This window comes from Gymnodraco acuticeps, unplaced genomic scaffold, assembly GCF_902827175.1.
Source record: "Gymnodraco acuticeps unplaced genomic scaffold, fGymAcu1.1, whole genome shotgun sequence".
NCBI lineage: Eukaryota > Metazoa > Chordata > Actinopteri > Perciformes > Bathydraconidae > Gymnodraco > Gymnodraco acuticeps.
This window is the reverse complement of record NW_022992164.1, coordinates 56852-76239: the sequence shown is the minus strand read 5'-3', so window position 1 is coordinate 76239 and position 19388 is coordinate 56852. Positions and strand designations below refer to the sequence as shown.

Here is a 19388-nt window from a genome sequence, read left to right as displayed (position 1 = left end):
GGTCCATTGTACAGGACTAATGCCCCAAATACTCACATTTCAAGTAATCCTCTGCATCTGATGTAGATGTTTCCTCTTGTAAAATGATAAAAGTATGTTGTTAAGTAAGAAGTTTACTAGAGTCTGACATCCTCTCGTGTTTTGCTGACCTTCTCCAGGTGCCACATACAAAGCGCCGGCGCCCTGCTGCTTCTGCAGACCTTCCCCAGAAAAGGAAGCAGACCTCCGCGGCTCTTCCTCCTAAACCTGCTGACCTGCCACCTGTCTCTAATGTGGCCTCCAGCCCCCGGACCTCCAATGCTCCCCTGCACCTCGAAGACCCTATTAGGATCCACAACCGCTCAGTCGAGGAGTACCAGCTCATCTACCATGAAGTTGTGGATAACATGCTGAGGTACGTTGCGTCACAAATGAGTCAGTTCATTTACAGAGTTTCCACTCTCTTAGAAATCTATCTCTCTATTTTCCTTCATCATAAAGATTTATTTTTGTGTTTCTCCTCTCAGGTTCCCGGACGGTCGCCTGCGTCCATATAGTTTGGGTCTGGGTCGTCGTATCAAGCAGAAGCTGTGGGAGCGACTGGACCGTCCGATGTTCACAGAGACAGTGGATGAAGACGGTCTGGTCCATGTGGACGTGTCCTACGGTGCTGGAGTCCAGCCTCCGCTCTACAACGTGGATGTTTCTGGTGAACCAGAGCCCGAATATCCACCAGCAAAAAGGGCAAAGCACTAAGACACACTCTCATAAGCTGACATGTCTAATAATACTGTGCTTTAAGTTTAGTTTAGTTTTTTTTAAAGTATGGCAGATAAGTTTAAGTTTATTAAGTGTAGAGATACGTTTTTAGTGCCAAGCATAAGTATTATGTGCTAAGTCTTTAGTTTTAAGTATTTAGTAATAAGTATAAGTCTAAAGTGTTAAGAGTAAGTGTTTAGTTTAAGTTTTTAGTTATAGTCATTTGTTTGAAGTATTTCATATTAAGTGTTACGTTTTTAGTGCCAAGCACAAGTATTAAGTGTCAAGTCTTTAATTTTAAGTATTTAGTAATAAGTATAAAGTGTTAAGAGTAAGTGTTTAGTTTAAGTTTTCTGTTTAAGTACTAAGTTGAAGTATTAAGTATTTAGTGTTAAGAGTAAGTATTTAGTAGTAAGTATAAGTATTTAGTGTTTAGTTTAAGTATTTAGTAATAAGTTTAAGTATTTAGTATTAAGAATAAGTATTTAGTGTTAAGAGTTAGTATTTAGTTGAGTTAAGTTTACTTTCATTGATCTTAATGTATCTCACCACTGATGAATTGTCTTCCTCTGAATCAGTTCCTGCTCCTCTGTTAACAGTCTTCTTACTCCAGCTTCAGCCTCAACAGCAACAGTTATCACCTGCCAGAACACCTGCTCCACCCTCCAGCCTCCACCTGTTACTTCTACCAGACAAAACATCAGCCTTGAGCTGCAGCCTGTGAGATGACAGACTCCTCTCCACCTGCAGCCTCTGTCTCTCTGTTGCCTACATCCTCTACCAGCAGCTTCAGCATCAAACTGCTGCCTCACTCTTCACCTGCAGCCTCTGTCAGCAACCTGCAGCCATCTCCTCCAACTGCACATTCTGTTGAATGGCTGATGGCTGAACCTCCATCTACAGCCTTTGCCAGTGCCTATACCTCTCGAAGTGAACTGCTATCCGAGCCTCCACCCACAGCCTCTGTCAGCAACCTGCAGCTTCCGCCTCCACCTGCAGATTCCTACAGCCATCTGAAGACGACCACTGGGGGAGTGGTCGTCTTCAGATGAAGATCCCCACAGAAAGCTGTGGCCAAACCTCCACCTACAGCCTCTATAAGGAAACCTGCACAGATGTTATCCTACTGCCATGTGGAGACCTGAGTGGAACAGCAAGGACCAGAGAAACACACGTAGATATAGTCCTTCAGTTAATATGCAAACATATTTCTGTGTTATTAAAGCTGGCTCTCTGTTTACATTCAGTTCACTTGTTCTTCTTCTCACAGGTGTTTTCAAACGTTGTGAAAGACTGAGCTCACACTCCTCAACATGAACCTGACTGACTGTGATGATGCCTTCATGAAACGAGAGAGCTCCACTGTACGTACAGTATAGCAGTATGAGATTTCTTAACAACACTCTGAGTGTATTGGGATTTTTAATGGAAGTTCGGTGATGAATTATATTTGAATGCAACACCTTACACTTCCAGATCTACCAGGAGCTGCTTCAGGGCCCTGAGGACAACTCCTTTTACAACAGCTCTGTTCCAGAGATGCTTCCTCCTCCTCCACATCCTCCACCTTCACCACCCCTCCTGCTCATCGCCAGAACTAAGAGTGCCCCACCCCATCTCAGCAACCACCACCAGTTTCTCCTGCAGCCACCGCCTCCATATGTAGATTCTGACAGACACTGCTGACAGCCAAACCTCCTCCTACAGCTTCTGCCAGTGCACCTGCGTCTACACCTCTTGAAGCCAACTGCGGCTGAACCTCCACCCACAGCCTCTGTCAGCAACCTGAACCAGCACCTACACCTCTCGTACACTACTGCCATCCAAACCTCCACCTGTAACCTTTGCCAGCCGCCTGAAGACACCTCCTCCACCTGAAGATCCCCACAGAAAGCTGGGGTCAAACCTCCACCTTCCGCCTCTATAAGGAAACCTGCACAGATGTTATCCTACTGCTATGGTTGGATCTAAGTGGAACAGCAACGACCAGAGAAACACTGGTAAATATGATCTTTGAGTAAACATGGGAAAATATATCTGTATAAAAATAGCATGCCTGGGCTGGGCTTCTGTTTATATTCTGTGCACTTCTTCTTCTTCTCACAGGTGTTTCCATACGTTGTGTGAAAGACTGAGCACACACTCCTCAACATGAACCTGACTGATTGTGATGATGCCTTCATGAAACAGAAAGAGCTCCTCTTCCTCCCACTTGTACGTAGAGTATAGCAGTATGAGACATTAAGTCATGGGATTTTTGATGGAAGTTTGCTGATGAATGCTATTTTAATGCAACACCTTTTCTTTGTGTTTTCTCCAGGCCTTGTTGGACTTCCAGATCAAGAGATGCTTCCTCCTCCCTATCGTGCACGTTCACCACCCTTCCTGCTCATTGCCAGGACTAAAAATGCCCCTCCCCATCTCTGCAACCACCAGCACTTTCTACGCATGCCGATTCATTGAAGGCCAAAGATTGCAGAGACGCTCCACCCGAGACTTCAGTGCCTTACTTTTCCAACAACGCCCCCTAATACGACGTCCAATGTGCTCTTTTAAGCCTCTGCACTGTTTTACAATAAATGAACTATTGTCTGCAACCATCTGATCAGTAATTTGAGACCAGAATAATTTGTATAAAACAGATCCTAAGGATATGATTGTTTTTGTGTGTTTAAGTTGAAGTGTGTTCCTTTGTCATGGTATATTAATTATTAGTCGCCACTTATTTAGGGTTTATATTAATACATTAATAACATTAACACATTCACTTTCTAGTAATTCATCATGTCGGAATTTCTTGAGCCAAATGTACAAAGACATCTGACACAAAATGTAATTACTGCAATTACGGCTATTTCAGCCAATACAACATTTCCACAATCTCATCTGAAATATCAACAAGTATCATTGAAATGCGTATTAAATAAATAAAAAGCGTGTTGTTTCAATTTTCCAAAATAAAGTTTATTTTTCCTCTACATTTAAGGTGAATTCTAAATATGAACCAAATATACCAAGAGTCACAATATGTCAAAGCCAGACATTTAATTATATAATAGCCCACTATATATGTACAGTTGAAATAATACAGATAACATATTCACACCAATTAAACAATTAAACAAATGCTAAATAACTTCAATATGAAGTGGGGTTCAGAGATGATCAGGATATTCAAGAAACAGTTAACAAACAGAAAATGATTAAAGAATATTTTGTTAGAGATTGAAGAACATTGTTAGAGCAGCTTACGAAATAATAAGTCATGAAATGTGAAATTCAGTCATTTACACTATATAAAAGGAGAAATGATTGTGTGAAGTCAAACAGCTAATCGTAAATACAGCATGGCCCTTTTTCAATTGTTGCCACATTATATACACATCCAGTCTCTTTTAGGCAGCTTTTTGGACAGGAATAAAGACATTGTGTCCTAGCATTGCAAACTCTTATGTATAATGTCACCTATTTGTTCTGTCCCTTTCAAACATACATTGAATTTGAGATGGTCAGGTACTGGAATAGCACATACACTTTGAATAGTACAGTACGGTAAATCCAGGGAAATGTTCTTAACAGCAAATATATAAGAAACACATTGTAAACATGTATAGGAGCACATTTCAAGATTGTTAGGGCTTTAGACATTAGTCTGGTATATACAAAATATTACAACTATAACAACACATCCAAAGCAGCTCCAAATATAATTTCTGGCTGAAAGTGTCCCTCTCTATGGTTGTTGCTGGTATTGTCCCTCTGTGGCGGTGTAGAAGTCGTCCAGGACACTCTGCAGGTACTCGAAGGTGGGCCTGTCTTCAGGTTTGTGCTTCCAGCAGGACGTCATGATGGCGTAGAGCTCGTCAGGACAGCTGTCAGGCTGAGGCATCCTGTAGCCGCGCTGCACCGAGGAAATCACCTCTCCTTTGGTCATACCTGAGGAGAACACAGGCAGGCATGCAGGTGAGAATCTAGGATTGTTTAGAGCAGGGGTGTCCCAACTACGGCCCGGGGGCCAACTGCGGTCCGTTGTCCATTTTAAATTGGCCCTCAGCTAATTGTAAAAGCATAATGGAATATGGCCCACATCTGAAACTTGTGCTTTTCTTATATTGCACTTCTTAAATATATATGTATATGACACAGTAGTATTCGTGTGTTCATGTAACCAATTTTCAAATAAATTCAGTCAATTAAAGTTGAAAACATTTTCTAACAAATCTTAGTTGATAAAAAAACGCCCAATAACTTACTTACATATCAAGTTTCAAATATACCTTTCCTCTTTCCCCTTATTATAAGCAATCTGAGGCTTCTGTTTTAAGAGATGAGTTGTCAACACTTTTTGTAACTAAATAAATGAAACCCGATGGAAAGCTGTGATGTAGGCGTTTTTTTCTCTTTAAGCATTTCAATTATCAAGAATAATTTACCTACATTTGATTGATTTTGCTAACTTATAACTTAACTTATGAGGCAATAAACCTCACCTCTGGTGGGGGGCCCAACCCTTTATATGCTTTTCTGTATGTGGCCTTCAGTGAAAAAAGTTTGGACACCCCTGGTTTAGAGGGACAACACACATACTCTATATAGCCACGTAGTCATTAGCTTGAGTAAAGAATCACCAGTAGAGGACGGTAGATATTCAAAACACAATGACTCCAGTATTGTGGAAACCTCTTTTACTGTAGTCACCACGTTTGTCTTAGTCAAATTGTTCGTTATAAGTAAAGCTACGCAAGTTATTTAATGGTATTTTGTGCATTATTCAAAGATCATAACACTGTAGTTTAAAAAAAATTCAAATAATATAAGTAGTACAAATAGGCTACTTAGGTTTTTTTTTTTACCTGGGTAGGGGCATTTCCCGTATGTTATAATCTCATAGAGCAGAACTCCGAAGGACCAGATGTCTGACTTGATGGTGAAGGATCCGTAGTTGATGGCCTCTGGAGCCGTCCACTTGATGGGGAATTTGGCTCCTGAGCATGACATGGTAAAAAACATTAAATATGCCGTTCATTTAGTATCTAACAAAACCAGCTGCTTGACATGATCATTGGCTCAGTGGCTTTTGTGCTACCATGAACATACTGTAGGAGAAAATCAAACTCTTCAAAACCATTGACCATTAATCCAGTAAGACAACTTTGGGAAGATTAAATTGTATCTTTTTAATCTTCCATAAACCAATCATTACTGAATTTTCTATGAAAATTGTTGTTACAAAATGCAAAACACATGAAGTTACACTATCAATGTGTGTAAAATCGTTTTTTGCAGATAAGTGCATAAGATGTCACTGAAATAAAAAAATATTTGAAATGCCAAATGATTTGCTCTCATCATAATTGCTTTTGCCATTAGTTGTTTACATCTGAAAATGTTTTAACCTTACTGCACTGATCAGCTTAGTGATAGACAGTCATAGCCTACTAGGCCAAGGAGTTGGTAGAGTATGGCCATAAAACTGCAAATCTATGCTAAAGGTCACAACTAATAAACGCCATTAATTCTGCTTACAGTAAAAGCCTGTGAATGGTGGCTCTAGTATGTTCAGGAAACTGACACTGAAAAACATTAAATATGCCGTTCATTTAGTATCTAAATTCAAATCAAATTCATCTGCTGAATGGAAAAAAACTCCATATTTCCACGTGTATGACCCATACTGCAATGGAATATGTAAATGAAGGTCAGAATAAAAACCTGCGTTTATTTGTAATGTTCCTATGAAGGGAGTTTCAGTGTTTCCTGGTTCCAGGTCAGTAATCATCAGGTTTATGATGACACATAGATACATTTTCACACACTAGACTGGTGTTAGTATGAAAGGAGAAAGAATGGTTTAAACCTATGTTGGTCACTGAGTGGTTTATTTTAGCTTGAAAAAGTAGAGGAACTGGCAACTGAAACCAAAAGTCTGGCTCTTGAAACACACATAGTTCATCAATTCTACTTCGATTTTTATTTTAGGTTTTTCAAAAGTATCCCCCTGGGAGTCAGCTAAATACTGAAAAATAACAATGGACATTCAAACAGAAAAAGTATACCCTCTCTGGCAGAGTATTCGTCGTCCTCTATAACTCTTGCCAGTCCAAAGTCAGCGATTTTGCAGAGCAGACTCTCTGACACCAGGACATTGGCTGCTCTCAGGTCTCTGTGGATATATTTCTTATCCTCTATATACGCCATGCCCTCTGACAGATCACTGCGGTCAAACCTCCACCTTCAGCCACCTGAAGAAGACCACTCCCCCTGAAGATCCCCACAGAAAGCTGTGGCCAAACCTCCACCTACAGCCTCTATAAGGAAACCTGCACAGATGTTATCCTACTGCCATGTGGAGACCTGAGTGGAACAGCAAGGACCAGAGAAACACACGCAGATATAGTCCTTCAGTTAATATGCAAACATATTTCTGTGTTATTAAAGCTGGCTCTCTGTTTACATTCTGTTCACTTGTTCTTCTTCTCACAGGTGTTTTCAAACGTTGTGAAAGACTGAGCTCACACTCCTCAACATGAACCTGACTGACTGTGATGATGCCTTCATGAAACGAGAGAGCTCCACTGTACGTACAGTATAGCAGTATGAGATTTCTTAACAACACTCTGAGTGTATTGGGATTTTTAATGGAAGTTCGGTGATGAATTATATTTGAATGCAACACCTTACACTTCCAGATCTACCAGGAGCTGCTTCAGGGCCCTGAGGACAACTCCTTTTACAACAGCTCTGTTCCAGAGATGCTTCCTCCTCCTCCACATCCTCCACCTTCACCACCCCTCCTGCTCATCGCCAGAACTAAGAGTGCCCCACCCCATCTCAGCAACCACCACCAGTTTCTCCTGCAGCCACCGCCTAAGAGGAAGAGACGTAAAGAAAAAAGGAAAGGTAAAGGCGAGGCAGCGGAAGACGGTGCCCCTCAACACAAAATCCCCCACATGGCGGTGGATCTGCAAGAAACGCCAGATGAGAAGCAAGGGGCCGAGTCATCCTCAGAAAAAGGGTCTCTAATGGACACCCAACAGAATGAACGAGAGAAAACAGACATCGAGGGGAACGGAGTGAGCCAAGACAACACACTTGAAATAACACCCACTACTGATGACAACGCAAAAACCAACACAAATGGTGGTGAAGAAAGCAGAACAAAAGATGGAGGAAGTGAAAAATTAAGCGAGAAATCGTCCAAGACTGAGCAGAAGAAGAACGCCGACTCAGGATCGCACCGTGCCGGGTTCGACGCCTTTATGACGGGATACATTTTTGCCCATTCATGTACCCTGAACAAGAAGAAAGGAGTGGAAGCTGTAGGGAAGGAGGAGGAAGAGGAGTCCTGGGTTCCTTCGTGTCTCAATAAGGTCTACCTCAGCGGTAAATCTGCTCCTCTCAACGTGGTTAAAAGCACCTTCTCCAAATCATCCAAGGCCCATGTGGCGAAGATGGAGATGGTTTGGGGAAAGAAAGTGTAGTGTCCACACTTGAACACAGTATTTAAGTGTTTATATTAGGGCTGCAACTAATTATTATTTTAATTAGTAATCTGCAGATTACTTTTACGATAAACTGTTTGTTCAATAAATTGTCCAAAAATAATAAAAAAGGAACAACCTCAAAAGACTCAAAGTCCAAGTGATTCAATGTTTTGTTGAGTCCAAACCTATGGTCCAAACCCAAAGATGTTGACTTTAATATAATATTTAACAGAGAAAAGCCAAGATCTAAAAACTGCATTTTCTGGCATTTTTTCCATGGATAATTACTTAAAGGATACATCAATAATCAAAGAAGTTGGTATTTTTTTCTCTGGATGCACCTATTGATTGGTCAATTACTAGTTACAACTCCAATGTACATGTGCAGGTTCAATATCAATAATTGTTTAGCCTGCCAACAGTTTGGCTCAACTATTTGATGGACAGTGCTGAACCCCAGAGGGATGGGTAGATCCCCTTCCTCTGTCACTATGAGGTTGACCATTTCTGTTTTTAGTGACACATTTTGACAATTATTGAATAGATTGGCTTGGAATTTGGTCCATGCCCCCCCCCCCCCCTCCCTCAGGATGGATGGATTTAAAAAGTAATCCCTAACTAGGGAACCAGGATTTTGTGTTGATTTTCATTTGCCATGTTTTAAGAATGATGGAATAGGGGGTCAGTTTGCTTGTGGAACAACCTTTCAGTCTGGCAGTGTTGAAATGTAAGTCTGTTTCTCATGCTCTATACTGTTTTTATTTCTTTGTAAGACTTTTGTACATTTTTACCTACTATTAATAGTATTAAAGACGGTAATAAAGTGCAATTCAGTGGCAGCTGTTTTGATCAAGCCAGGTATTGTTTCTTAAGTTTCTCTGGAAAGAGCCAGATTCTTGATTTGCATTCATTCTTCATTTTAGATGTTTGTATAATTACCTTTTACAGGAGTTACCTTTTGAAAAAATAAATGTATGCTCTTTAAAAATGATCATTGTCTTTATTTCATTATTTACTTATACTGGTTTTATCTTGAAGGATGATTAAAACAAAATGCCATACTATAATCCCTTTAATATAACCAGCACATCATTTTTGAATCGACTGTCCATGGAAGTAATAGTTAATATATCAGCAGTGTGGCACCAATTGTACCACACTCACAAGTTGACATCCCATTTTAAATACGTTTTTAAAACGTTTTTGTTTGTAGATACATTCATTTTTATTGTGAACTACAAGATTGATAATCATTTTATTTTTTAAATGTTTGCAAACTGACTACAGTGAAAGTTGGTGTATAGCTCCTTCACAGGATAAACCATTTGGTCTTTAGTAACTCAGCCTGTCCTCTGGCGCCACCCTCTGGACAAACATTTTCTTGTTTCTGTTTGTGTGATGGAGAAGGAATTACATTTGTTTGTTGTTACAAATACTTTCAGTTGAAACAGATTCCTGGTGACAACATTGTTTGGAAGTAGTTCAGCTTGAACACATCACTGAGGGTAAAGTATGTCACAGAACACAGGATTATTTAATAGAGGTGTTTTCATTGAATTCAATATCAAAGCAATCACGTGTATATAATGGGGTGCTAGGTGTTGACCGCTGTGGATCACACTGGTTGTGTTGTTCTTGTTGTCTCCTGTCCCACTTCAGGAAGGCCATACACCCAGGAAGAGCCCTGCCCTGTGATATCAAAAAAAGGCAATGTACAGAGATTAAATTAGTGTAAATCTTCACATGAAACTTTTGTCAAAAAAACAATCATGAAAGAGACAAACTCTGTCTTTAATGTTCTACTTAACAAAACACAGGTCCTTGTGTCCAGTTGCCACAGTATGGTTCACTCAGAGGAAAATATAAACAAAGTCTAGTTTATATTTTACATGATGATTGCAATGAAATCACAGCACGTAAGCATTTATATATTTATAGTTAAACACGTTTTATATCAGACACTGGAAGCATTCAGATCTGTAAATTCATATGAAGACATGGACTTCATCTCAGGCTGATTGTACTTTACATTTGAGATCAGATGTTTCATTAGCTCAACTTGCTGTATTTGAGTAATGATCAGACCAACAACAACATCAACAGGTACGTAGGCCAACCACTAATAGTTCAATAACAAGTGCTTTCATAATTTCTTTCCATAGAGGTTTCGTCTTTAGGTTCAAGATAACGATAAACCATGTATTGATATTTGTCTCTGCTGCACATTGTGATTTATCTCTAAGCTAGCAAACTGAAAGCTGCGTGTTATACATTTCCAGTTTAATACCAGTTATATATCTACAGATTCAATATTTATGTTTACAAAATGGACGTAGAGGATTCCATGGTTGCTATGGTTTGACGCAGGACTAGCGTCAATATCGGATCAATATTTAAACCATAACAACCTGAAAACTACCTGAAGACGGTCACGAAAATATTTTCTCCGCTTTCACTCGACGATTCTGCCAAATTATCGCTTCTTCTCAAGTCTTTTTACATCCCGACAAGAGTCAGAGAACCCCTGAGAGTTATTACAGCGAGAAAACACACTTTAATTATGGAAAATGTAAGATTTCATAACGTTGAAAGTCCCCGTTGTTTCCAATGTGCTTTGCCGTCGACATTTTCAGAAACCTCACAGTTTACTGATGTTTATCAAATCATTTAGTCTCCTGTAACGATAAGTAGGCCTACCATTAAACAGTGTAACTATCAGATTAAGGTCAAGTATACTGTGACGACTCAATTAATACATCTTTGCATTAAAAACTACCAAAAATACACATGCATTCATCAAAACTAGGCTATATGACAATATTAACAAATAAATGTTGTATCTAATACAAATCATTTATATTAACTTTTTAGGCTATATCACCCAGCTTCAAGCTGAAATACATTCATATTGTAACTTTGAATCAAGCTAATTAAAGTCACTCACTTTAACTTAGCATTATTTCCATCATATACATGTGCAATATTATATGTTCAAACAATAAACAGACATATGCTTATTATATAACATTGTAATCACGTCACATATGTGTCACTAAAGCACAATATTAACTGACATGAGGGCCTAAAGGTGGCTCTTGTTTTGTTACCGGACCTGTCTCGTCTTGAGGAGGTTTTCAGACTTTGATTATGTTTCATGTTTCTTCATTTATGATTTTTATCCAACAACCACATCCATCTTTGGCAAGTTAATCTTCCAGCACATAAAACTATAACACATTTGATTTGTATACTACGACATGACAACATACTTGAAAAAGGTCCATCCTGCATGTACTTGTAGAGCCTCATCCTAACATGAGTGTGTGTTGTTGCAGGGTCGAGTGCCCGTCCTCCCGCAGGACAACCAGACAGGAAGGAGAGTCTCTGCCCGCCAGAGGAGGCCTGCAGTCTGCAGACAGTGTCCCTGCTGCAGGGACGACCAGGTGAGACATCTGATCCTCAACTCTGTTCCTTGAAATTGTACACAGTTTAATCCACAAGATTGTTTGACAGGTTTACAAAAAGGTAAACACATAGTGGAGTATATTGTCAATACTAAATAGTTTGAGAAGGTCCATTGTACAGGACTAATGCCCCAAATACTCACATTTCAAGTAATCCTCTGCATCTGATGTAGATGTTTCCTCTTGTAAAATGATAAAAGTATGTTGTTAAGTAAGAAGTTTACTAGAGTCTGACATCCTCTCGTGTTTTGCTGACCTTCTCCAGGTGCCACATACAAAGCGCCGGCGCCCTGCTGCTTCTGCAGACCTTCCCCAGAAAAGGAAGCAGACCTCCGCGGCTCTTCCTCCTAAACCTGCTGACCTGCCACCTGTCTCTAATGTGGCCTCCAGCCCCCGGACCTCCAATGCTCCCCTGCACCTCGAAGACCCTATCAGGATCCACAACCGCTCAGTCGAGGAGTACCAGCTCATCTACCATGAAGTTGTGGATAACATGCTGAGGTACGTTGCGTCACAAATGAGTCAGTTCATTTACAGAGTTTCCACTCTCTTAGAAATCTATCTCTCTATTTTCCTTCATCATAAAGATTTATTTTTGTGTTTCTCCTCTCAGGTTCCCGGACGGTCGCCTGCGTCCATATAGTTTGGGTCTGGGTCGTCGTATCAAGCAGAAGCTGTGGGAGCGACTGGACCGTCCGATGTTCACAGAGACAGTGGATGAAGACGGTCTGGTCCATGTGGACGTGTCCTACGGTGCTGGAGTCCAGCCTCCGCTCTACAACGTGGATGTTTCTGGTGAACCAGAGCCCGAATATCCACCAGCAAAAAGGGCAAAGCACTAAGACACACTCTCATAAGCTGACATGTCTAATAATACTGTGCTTTAAGTTTAGTTTAGTTTTTTTTAAAGTATGGCAGATAAGTTTAAGTTTATTAAGTGTAGAGATACGTTTTTAGTGCCAAGCATAAGTATTATGTGCTAAGTCTTTAGTTTTAAGTATTTAGTAATAAGTATAAGTCTAAAGTGTTAAGAGTAAGTGTTTAGTTTAAGTTTTTAGTTATAGTCATTTGTTTGAAGTATTTCATATTAAGTGTTACGTTTTTAGTGCCAAGCACAAGTATTAAGTGTCAAGTCTTTAATTTTAAGTATTTAGTAATAAGTATAAAGTGTTAAGAGTAAGTGTTTAGTTTAAGTTTTCTGTTTAAGTACTAAGTTGAAGTATTAAGTATTAAGTATTTAGTGTTAAGAGTAAGTATTTAGTAGTAAGTATAAGTATTTAGTGTTTAGTTTAAGTATTTAGTAATAAGTTTAAGTATTTAGTATTAAGAATAAGTATTTAGTGTTAAGAGTTAGTATTTAGTTGAGTTAAGTTTACTTTCATTGATCTTAATGTATCTCACCACTGATGAATTGTCTTCCTCTGAATCAGTTCCTGCTCCTCTGTTAACAGTCTTCTTACTCCAGCTTCAGCCTCAACAGCAACAGTTATCACCTGCCAGAACACCTGCTCCACCCTCCAGCCTCCACCTGTTACTTCTACCAGACAAAACATCAGCCTTGAGCTGCAGCCTGTGAGATGACAGACTCCTCTCCACCTGCAGCCTCTGTCTCTCTGTTGCCTACATCCTCTACCAGCAGCTTCAGCATCAAACTGCTGCCTCACTCTTCACCTGCAGCCTCTGTCAGCAACCTGCAGCCATCTCCTCCAACTGCACATTCTGTTGAATGGCTGATGGCTGAACCTCCATCTACAGCCTTTGCCAGTGCCTATACCTCTCGAAGTGAACTGCTATCCGAGCCTCCACCCACAGCCTCTGTCAGCAACCTGCAGCTTCCGCCTCCACCTGCAGATTCCTACAGCCATCTGAAGACGACCACTGGGGGAGTGGTCGTCTTCAGATGAAGATCCCCACAGAAAGCTGTGGCCAAACCTCCACCTACAGCCTCTATAAGGAAACCTGCACAGATGTTATCCTACTGCCATGTGGAGACCTGAGTGGAACAGCAAGGACCAGAGAAACACACGCTAGATATAGTCCTTCAGTTAATATGCAAACATATTTCTGTGTTATTAAAGCTGGCTCTCTGTTTACATTCATGTTCACTTGTTCTTCTTCTCACAGGTGTTTTCAAACGTTGTGAAAGACTGAGCTCACACTCCTCAACATGAACCTGACTGACTGTGATGATGCCTTCATGAAACGAGAGAGCTCCACTGTACGTACAGTATAGCAGTATGAGATTTCTTAACAACACTCTGAGTGTATTGGGATTTTTAATGGAAGTTCGGTGATGAATTATATTTGAATGCAACACCTTACACTTCCAGATCTACCAGGAGCTGCTTCAGGGCCCTGAGGACAACTCCTTTTACAACAGCTCTGTTCCAGAGATGCTTCCTCCTCCTCCACATCCTCCACCTTCACCACCCCTCCTGCTCATCGCCAGAACTAAGAGTGCCCCACCCCATCTCAGCAACCACCACCAGTTTCTCCTGCAGCCACCGCCTAAGAGGAAGAGACGTAAAGAAAAAAGGAAAGGTAAAGGCGAGGCAGCGGAAGACGGTGCCCCTCAACACAAAATCCCCCACATGGCGGTGGATCTGCAAGAAACGCCAGATGAGAAGCAAGGGGCCGAGTCATCCTCAGAAAAAGGGTCTCTAATGGACACCCAACAGAATGAACGAGAGAAAACAGACATCGAGGGGAACGGAGTGAGCCAAGACAACACACTTGAAATAACACCCACTACTGATGACAACGCAAAAACCAACACAAATGGTGGTGAAGAAAGCAGAACAAAAGATGGAGGAAGTGAAAAATTAAGCGAGAAATCGTCCAAGACTGAGCAGAAGAAGAACGCCGACTCAGGATCGCACCGTGCCGGGTTCGACGCCTTTATGACGGGATACATTTTTGCCCATTCATGTACCCTGAACAAGAAGAAAGGAGTGGAAGCTGTAGGGAAGGAGGAGGAAGAGGAGTCCTGGGTTCCTTCGTGTCTCAATAAGGTCTACCTCAGCGGTAAATCTGCTCCTCTCAACGTGGTTAAAAGCACCTTCTCCAAATCATCCAAGGCCCATGTGGCGAAGATGGAGATGGTTTGGGGAAAGAAAGTGTAGTGTCCACACTTGAACACAGTATTTAAGTGTTTATATTAGGGCTGCAACTAATTATTATTTTAATTAGTAATCTGCAGATTACTTTTACGATAAACTGTTTGTTCAATAAATTGTCCAAAAATAATAAAAAAGGAACAACCTCAAAAGACTCAAAGTCCAAGTGATTCAATGTTTTGTTGAGTCCAAACCTATGGTCCAAACCCAAAGATGTTGACTTTAATATAATATTTAACAGAGAAAAGCCAAGATCTAAAAACTGCATTTTCTGGCATTTTTTCCATGGATAATTACTTAAAGGATACATCAATAATCAAAGAAGTTGGTATTTGTTTCTCTGGATGCACCTATTGATTGGTCAATTACTAGTTACAACTCCAATGTACATGTGCAGATTCAATATCAATAATTGTTTAGCCTGCCAACAGTTTGGCTCAACTATTTGATGGACAGTGCTGTCAAAAAAACAATCATGAAAGAGACTAACTCTGTCTTTAATGTTCTACTTAACAAAACACAGGTCCTTGTGTCCAGTTGCCACAGTATGGTTCACTCAGAGGAACATATAAACAAAGTCTAGTTTATATTTTACATGATGATTGCAATGAAATCACAGCACGTAAGCATTTATATATTTATAGTTAAACACGTTTTATATCAGACACTGGAAGCTTTCAGATCTGTAAATTCATATGAAGACATGGACTTCATCTCAGGCTGATTGTACTTTACATTTGAGATCAGATGTTTCATTAGCTCAACTTGCTGTATTTGAGTAATGATCAGACCAACAACAACATCAACAGGTATGTAGGCCAACCACTAATAGTTCAATAACAAGTGTTTTCATAATTTCTTTCCATAGAGGTTTCGTCTTTAGGTTCAAGATAACGATAAACCATGTATTGATATTTGTCTCTGCTGCACATTGTGATTTATCTCTAAGCTAGCAAACTGAAAGCTGCGTGTTATACATTTCCAGTTTAATACCAGTTATATATCTACAGATTCAATATTTATGTTTACAAAATGGACGTAGAGGATTCCATGGTTGCTATGGTTTGACGCAGGACTAGCGTCAATATCGGATCAATATTTAAACCATAACAACCTGAAAACTACCTGAAGACGGTCACGAAAATATTTTCTCCGCTTTCACTCGACGATTCTGCCAAATTATCGCTTCTTCTCAAGTCTTTTTACATCCCGACAAGAGTCAGAGAACCCCTGAGAGTTATTACAGCGAGAAAACACACTTTAATTATGGAAAATGTAAGATTTCATAACGTTGAAAGTCCCCGTTGTTTCCAATGTGCTTTGCCGTCGACATTTTCAGAAACCTCACAGTTTACTGATGTTTATCAAATCATTTAGTCTCCTGTAACGATAAGTAGGCCTACCATTAAACAGTGTAACTATCAGATTAAGGTCAAGTATACTGTGACGACTCAATTAATACATCTTTGCATTAAAAACTACCAAAAATACACATGCATTCATCAAAACTAGGCTATATGACAATATTAACAAATAAATGTTGTATCTAATACAAATCATTTATATTAACTTTTTAGGCTATATCACCCAGCTTCAAGCTGAAATACATTCATATTGTAACTTTGAATCAAGCTAATTAAAGTCACTCACTTTAACTTAGCATTATTTCCATCATATACATGTGCAATATTATATGTTCAAACAATAAACAGACATATGCTTATTATATAACATTGTAATCACGTCACATATGTGTCACTAAAGCACAATATTAACTGACATGAGGGCCTAAAGGTGGCTCTTGTTTTGTTACCGGACCTGTCTCGTCTTGAGGAGGTTTTCAGACTTTGATTATGTTTCATGTTTCTTCATTTATGATTTTTATCCAACAACCACATCCATCTTTGGCAAGTTAATCTTCCAGCACATAAAACTATAACACATTTGATTTGTATACTACGACATGACAACATACTTGAAAAAGGTCCACCCTGCATGTACTTGTAGACTCTAGAGCCTCATCCTAACATGAGTGTGTGTTGTTGCAGGGTCGAGTGCCCGTCCTCCCGCAGGACAACCAGACAGGAAGGAGAGTCTCTGCCCGCCAGAGGAGGCCTGCAGTCTGCAGACAGTGTCCCTGCTGCAGGGACGACCAGGTGAGACATCTGATCCTCAACTCTGTTCCTTGAAATTGTACACAGTTTAATCCACAAGATTGTTTGACAGGTTTACAAAAAGGTAAACACATAGTGGAGTATATTGTCAATACTAAATAGTTTGAGAAGGTCCATTGTACAGGACTAATGCCCCAAATACTCACATTTCAAGTAATCCTCTGCATCTGATGTAGATGTTTCCTCTTGTAAAATGATAAAAGTATGTTGTTAAGTAAGAAGTTTACTAGAGTCTGACATCCTCTCGTGTTTTGCTGACCTTCTCCAGGTGCCACATACAAAGCGCCAGCGCCCTGCTGCTTCTGCAGACCTTTAGTGGGGCAGATAACAGCAATGTTTCAGAAGAATCGTGCAAATGATGATACAAACATCAAATTTGGCACACTTGTTCTCCAAGTGGTACTAATCAAATCTGCCTGATTGGCCAATTGAAAATCCAAGATGGCGGCCATTTTCCAAGATGGCCGCCAGATTAGCCACCCGAAAACCGTAATAAATCGGCACATAAAGGGTTAATCAAATTTTAAAGGTCATAAATGGATGCGATAATTTAAGACCTTTAATTTGATACCTATTTTATGGGTCTACGACCACAGGAAATACTTTAACCCATTGGGAACCATTGTCGACTTTTGTCACCATGAGTATTAGTCTCTAGGGGATTGCAGAAAAATATATAACTAACAGTTCCACAGTTACTTGAATGTCACTGTAGCTACTCAACTGTAGTTACTTAAGTATATTATAGTATATTGAAACGCCCTGGTGGCGAAATTCGGTACTGCACCTTTAAGGCACCATTTTGCGCGACATGTGTGTTTTGAGTAGACGCAAAATGCAGAGAGCACATGGTGGCAGCCAGTTCTATCAGCCACACATCGTTTTGGTTTAATCCGGAGTAGATATCTGTGACTGTGAGTACTTACAAACTGACTTGTGTGTGCCAAGTGATGTGTTTCAAAATTGTGGTTAATTGTGTGTTATTTCAATGTGTAAGCTAAGCTAAGCTAACTATGCTATCGGAAATTAGCTAATTCATTCAATTACTTTTTACACTATCATACAGGAAAGTGTCTATTATACACGTACAGGGTGGTAAAAGGATAAACCCTCAACCCTGAACGTCATACTGACCATGGACACAAGTGCTACTGTAAAATCGTGGAACACTGACTGGACCAAGTGTTGCCTATGTCAGGAGGTTAAGAAAGAAGATCTAAAGTCCCCCCAGGGCAATCCTGCCAGAAGAGGCGATGATGGATATATGAACTTGGCAACGAATATTCCTCTGTTTCACTCACTCAATGCACTACCAATCAAGCTAGACCCTGCAAGACTTGACGAAGGTGGTGGGATAAATGAAACCTTAAGACAAAAGAAGGCAAAATATCATGAGAGTTGTAGGCTTCTATTTAACAACACAAAGTTACACAGAGCTGAAAAAAGATCAACCCCTACAGGTACTAGTGATGAGGGCGGTAGAAGTAAGATCCCACGAAAGGTCCAAGAAGCTAAAACACAAGAATGTTTCTTTTGCAAAAAAGGAGGGGAGCTTAGAGAAGCAATGACAATGCAAGTGAATAACAGAATAAATGAATGTGCAAAAACACTCAGTGATAGAAAACTCCTTGCCAAACTAAGTGTAGGAGTTGTCATAGCACAAGAACTGAAATATCACCCTGCTTGTTTGGTGGCATTGTATAACCGAGAACGAGCCTACCTAAAGGTGCAGGAGCAAGAGAAAGCACAGGAGCACTGGAAGGAAGCATATCCAATTGCTTTCTCCGAACTAGTCACCTACATTAGTGAGATGAAAAATGCCAGTGATAGTAGTGATCCACTCATATTGAAGCTTGCTAATTTGACCATGCTTTACAAGCAGAGGCTGGAGCAGCTTGGTGTTGAATCGCCTGATGTTCATCCTACTCGACTCAAGGACCAGCTGCTTTTTCACATTCCCAAGCTGCAAGCTCATCACCAAGGACGAGATGTTATGCTGGCTTTTGAAAATGATGTGGGCTCAATCCTCTCACAAGCATCCAAGTACGGTGAAGCGATCCACCAAGCAAAAGCTGCTGGGATAATAAGACGAGATATGCTACATCAAAAGTCAAATTTCAGCAACACCTTTAACGACACAGACCTAGAACAGGCTGTACCACCATCACTGCTGCAATTTGTATGTATGATCGAACATGGTGCTGACATCAAGTCCCAACTTGTGCATGGAGCATCGAAATCTGACCTTTCTATATCGCAACTCCTACAGTACAACTGCTTTGCGAAATATAAGGAAGGAACGGATGTCCACAGGCATTCCAAGGACCGTGAGCCACCTTTTGCAGTCTACATGGACCTGTATGTGTTTGCCAAGACGAGGAAGAGACAAATCATTGAAATGCTCCATGAGAA

The 19388-nt window shown here is 40.2% G+C and overlaps 4 protein-coding genes across 10 annotated transcripts; 3 read left to right on the top strand and 1 right to left on the bottom strand.

Annotated features, from left to right (window-relative positions):
• Positions 1-759: 759 nt before the first annotated feature.
• On the top strand, positions 760-9213 carry LOC117538709 (target of EGR1 protein 1-like). Of its 6 annotated transcripts, none has more exons than XM_034204606.1 (4): positions 760-1912; positions 2009-2102; positions 2215-2373; positions 7587-9213. In XM_034204606.1, the coding sequence occupies exons 2-4, from the start codon at positions 2052-2054 to the stop codon at positions 8217-8219; spliced, it is 843 nt and encodes a 280-aa protein (XP_034060497.1). In that variant the 5' UTR covers positions 760-1912; positions 2009-2051; the 3' UTR covers positions 8220-9213. The 6 variants fall into 6 exon arrangements, with proteins under 6 accessions (XP_034060497.1, XP_034060500.1, XP_034060495.1 ...); XM_034204609.1 differs by having other exon boundaries at positions 2009-2119; XM_034204604.1 differs by lacking the exons at positions 760-1912; positions 2009-2102; positions 2215-2373 and adding exons at positions 4506-4701; positions 6949-7125; positions 7222-7315 and having other exon boundaries at positions 7428-9213.
• LOC117538713 (tyrosine-protein kinase Lyn-like) lies at positions 3764-7013 on the bottom strand. Its single transcript, XM_034204616.1, has 3 exons — positions 6795-7013; positions 5592-5723; positions 3764-4674 (listed from the first exon to the last, which is right to left on the bottom strand). The coding sequence occupies exons 1-3, from the start codon at positions 6934-6936 to the stop codon at positions 4472-4474; spliced, it is 477 nt and encodes a 158-aa protein (XP_034060507.1). The 5' UTR covers positions 6937-7013; the 3' UTR covers positions 3764-4471.
• A 1335-nt stretch (positions 9214-10548) lies between the features above and the next one.
• On the top strand, positions 10549-12888 carry LOC117538704 (uncharacterized protein C22orf31-like). The gene is made up of 4 exons (XM_034204597.1): positions 10549-10554; positions 11558-11665; positions 11952-12187; positions 12300-12888. The coding sequence occupies exons 1-4, from the start codon at positions 10549-10551 to the stop codon at positions 12526-12528; spliced, it is 579 nt and encodes a 192-aa protein (XP_034060488.1). The 3' UTR covers positions 12529-12888.
• Positions 12889-13007: 119 nt separating this feature from the next.
• On the top strand, positions 13008-15039 carry LOC117538711 (target of EGR1 protein 1-like). Of its 2 annotated transcripts, XM_034204610.1 has the most exons (3): positions 13008-13712; positions 13811-13904; positions 14017-15039. In XM_034204610.1, exons 2-3 carry the CDS (start codon positions 13854-13856, stop codon positions 14806-14808), a joined length of 843 nt encoding a protein of 280 aa, XP_034060501.1. In that variant the 5' UTR covers positions 13008-13712; positions 13811-13853; the 3' UTR covers positions 14809-15039. The 2 variants fall into 2 exon arrangements, with proteins under 2 accessions (XP_034060501.1, XP_034060502.1); XM_034204611.1 differs by lacking the exon at positions 13008-13712 and having other exon boundaries at positions 13813-13921.
• Positions 15040-19388: the final 4349 nt, after the last annotated feature.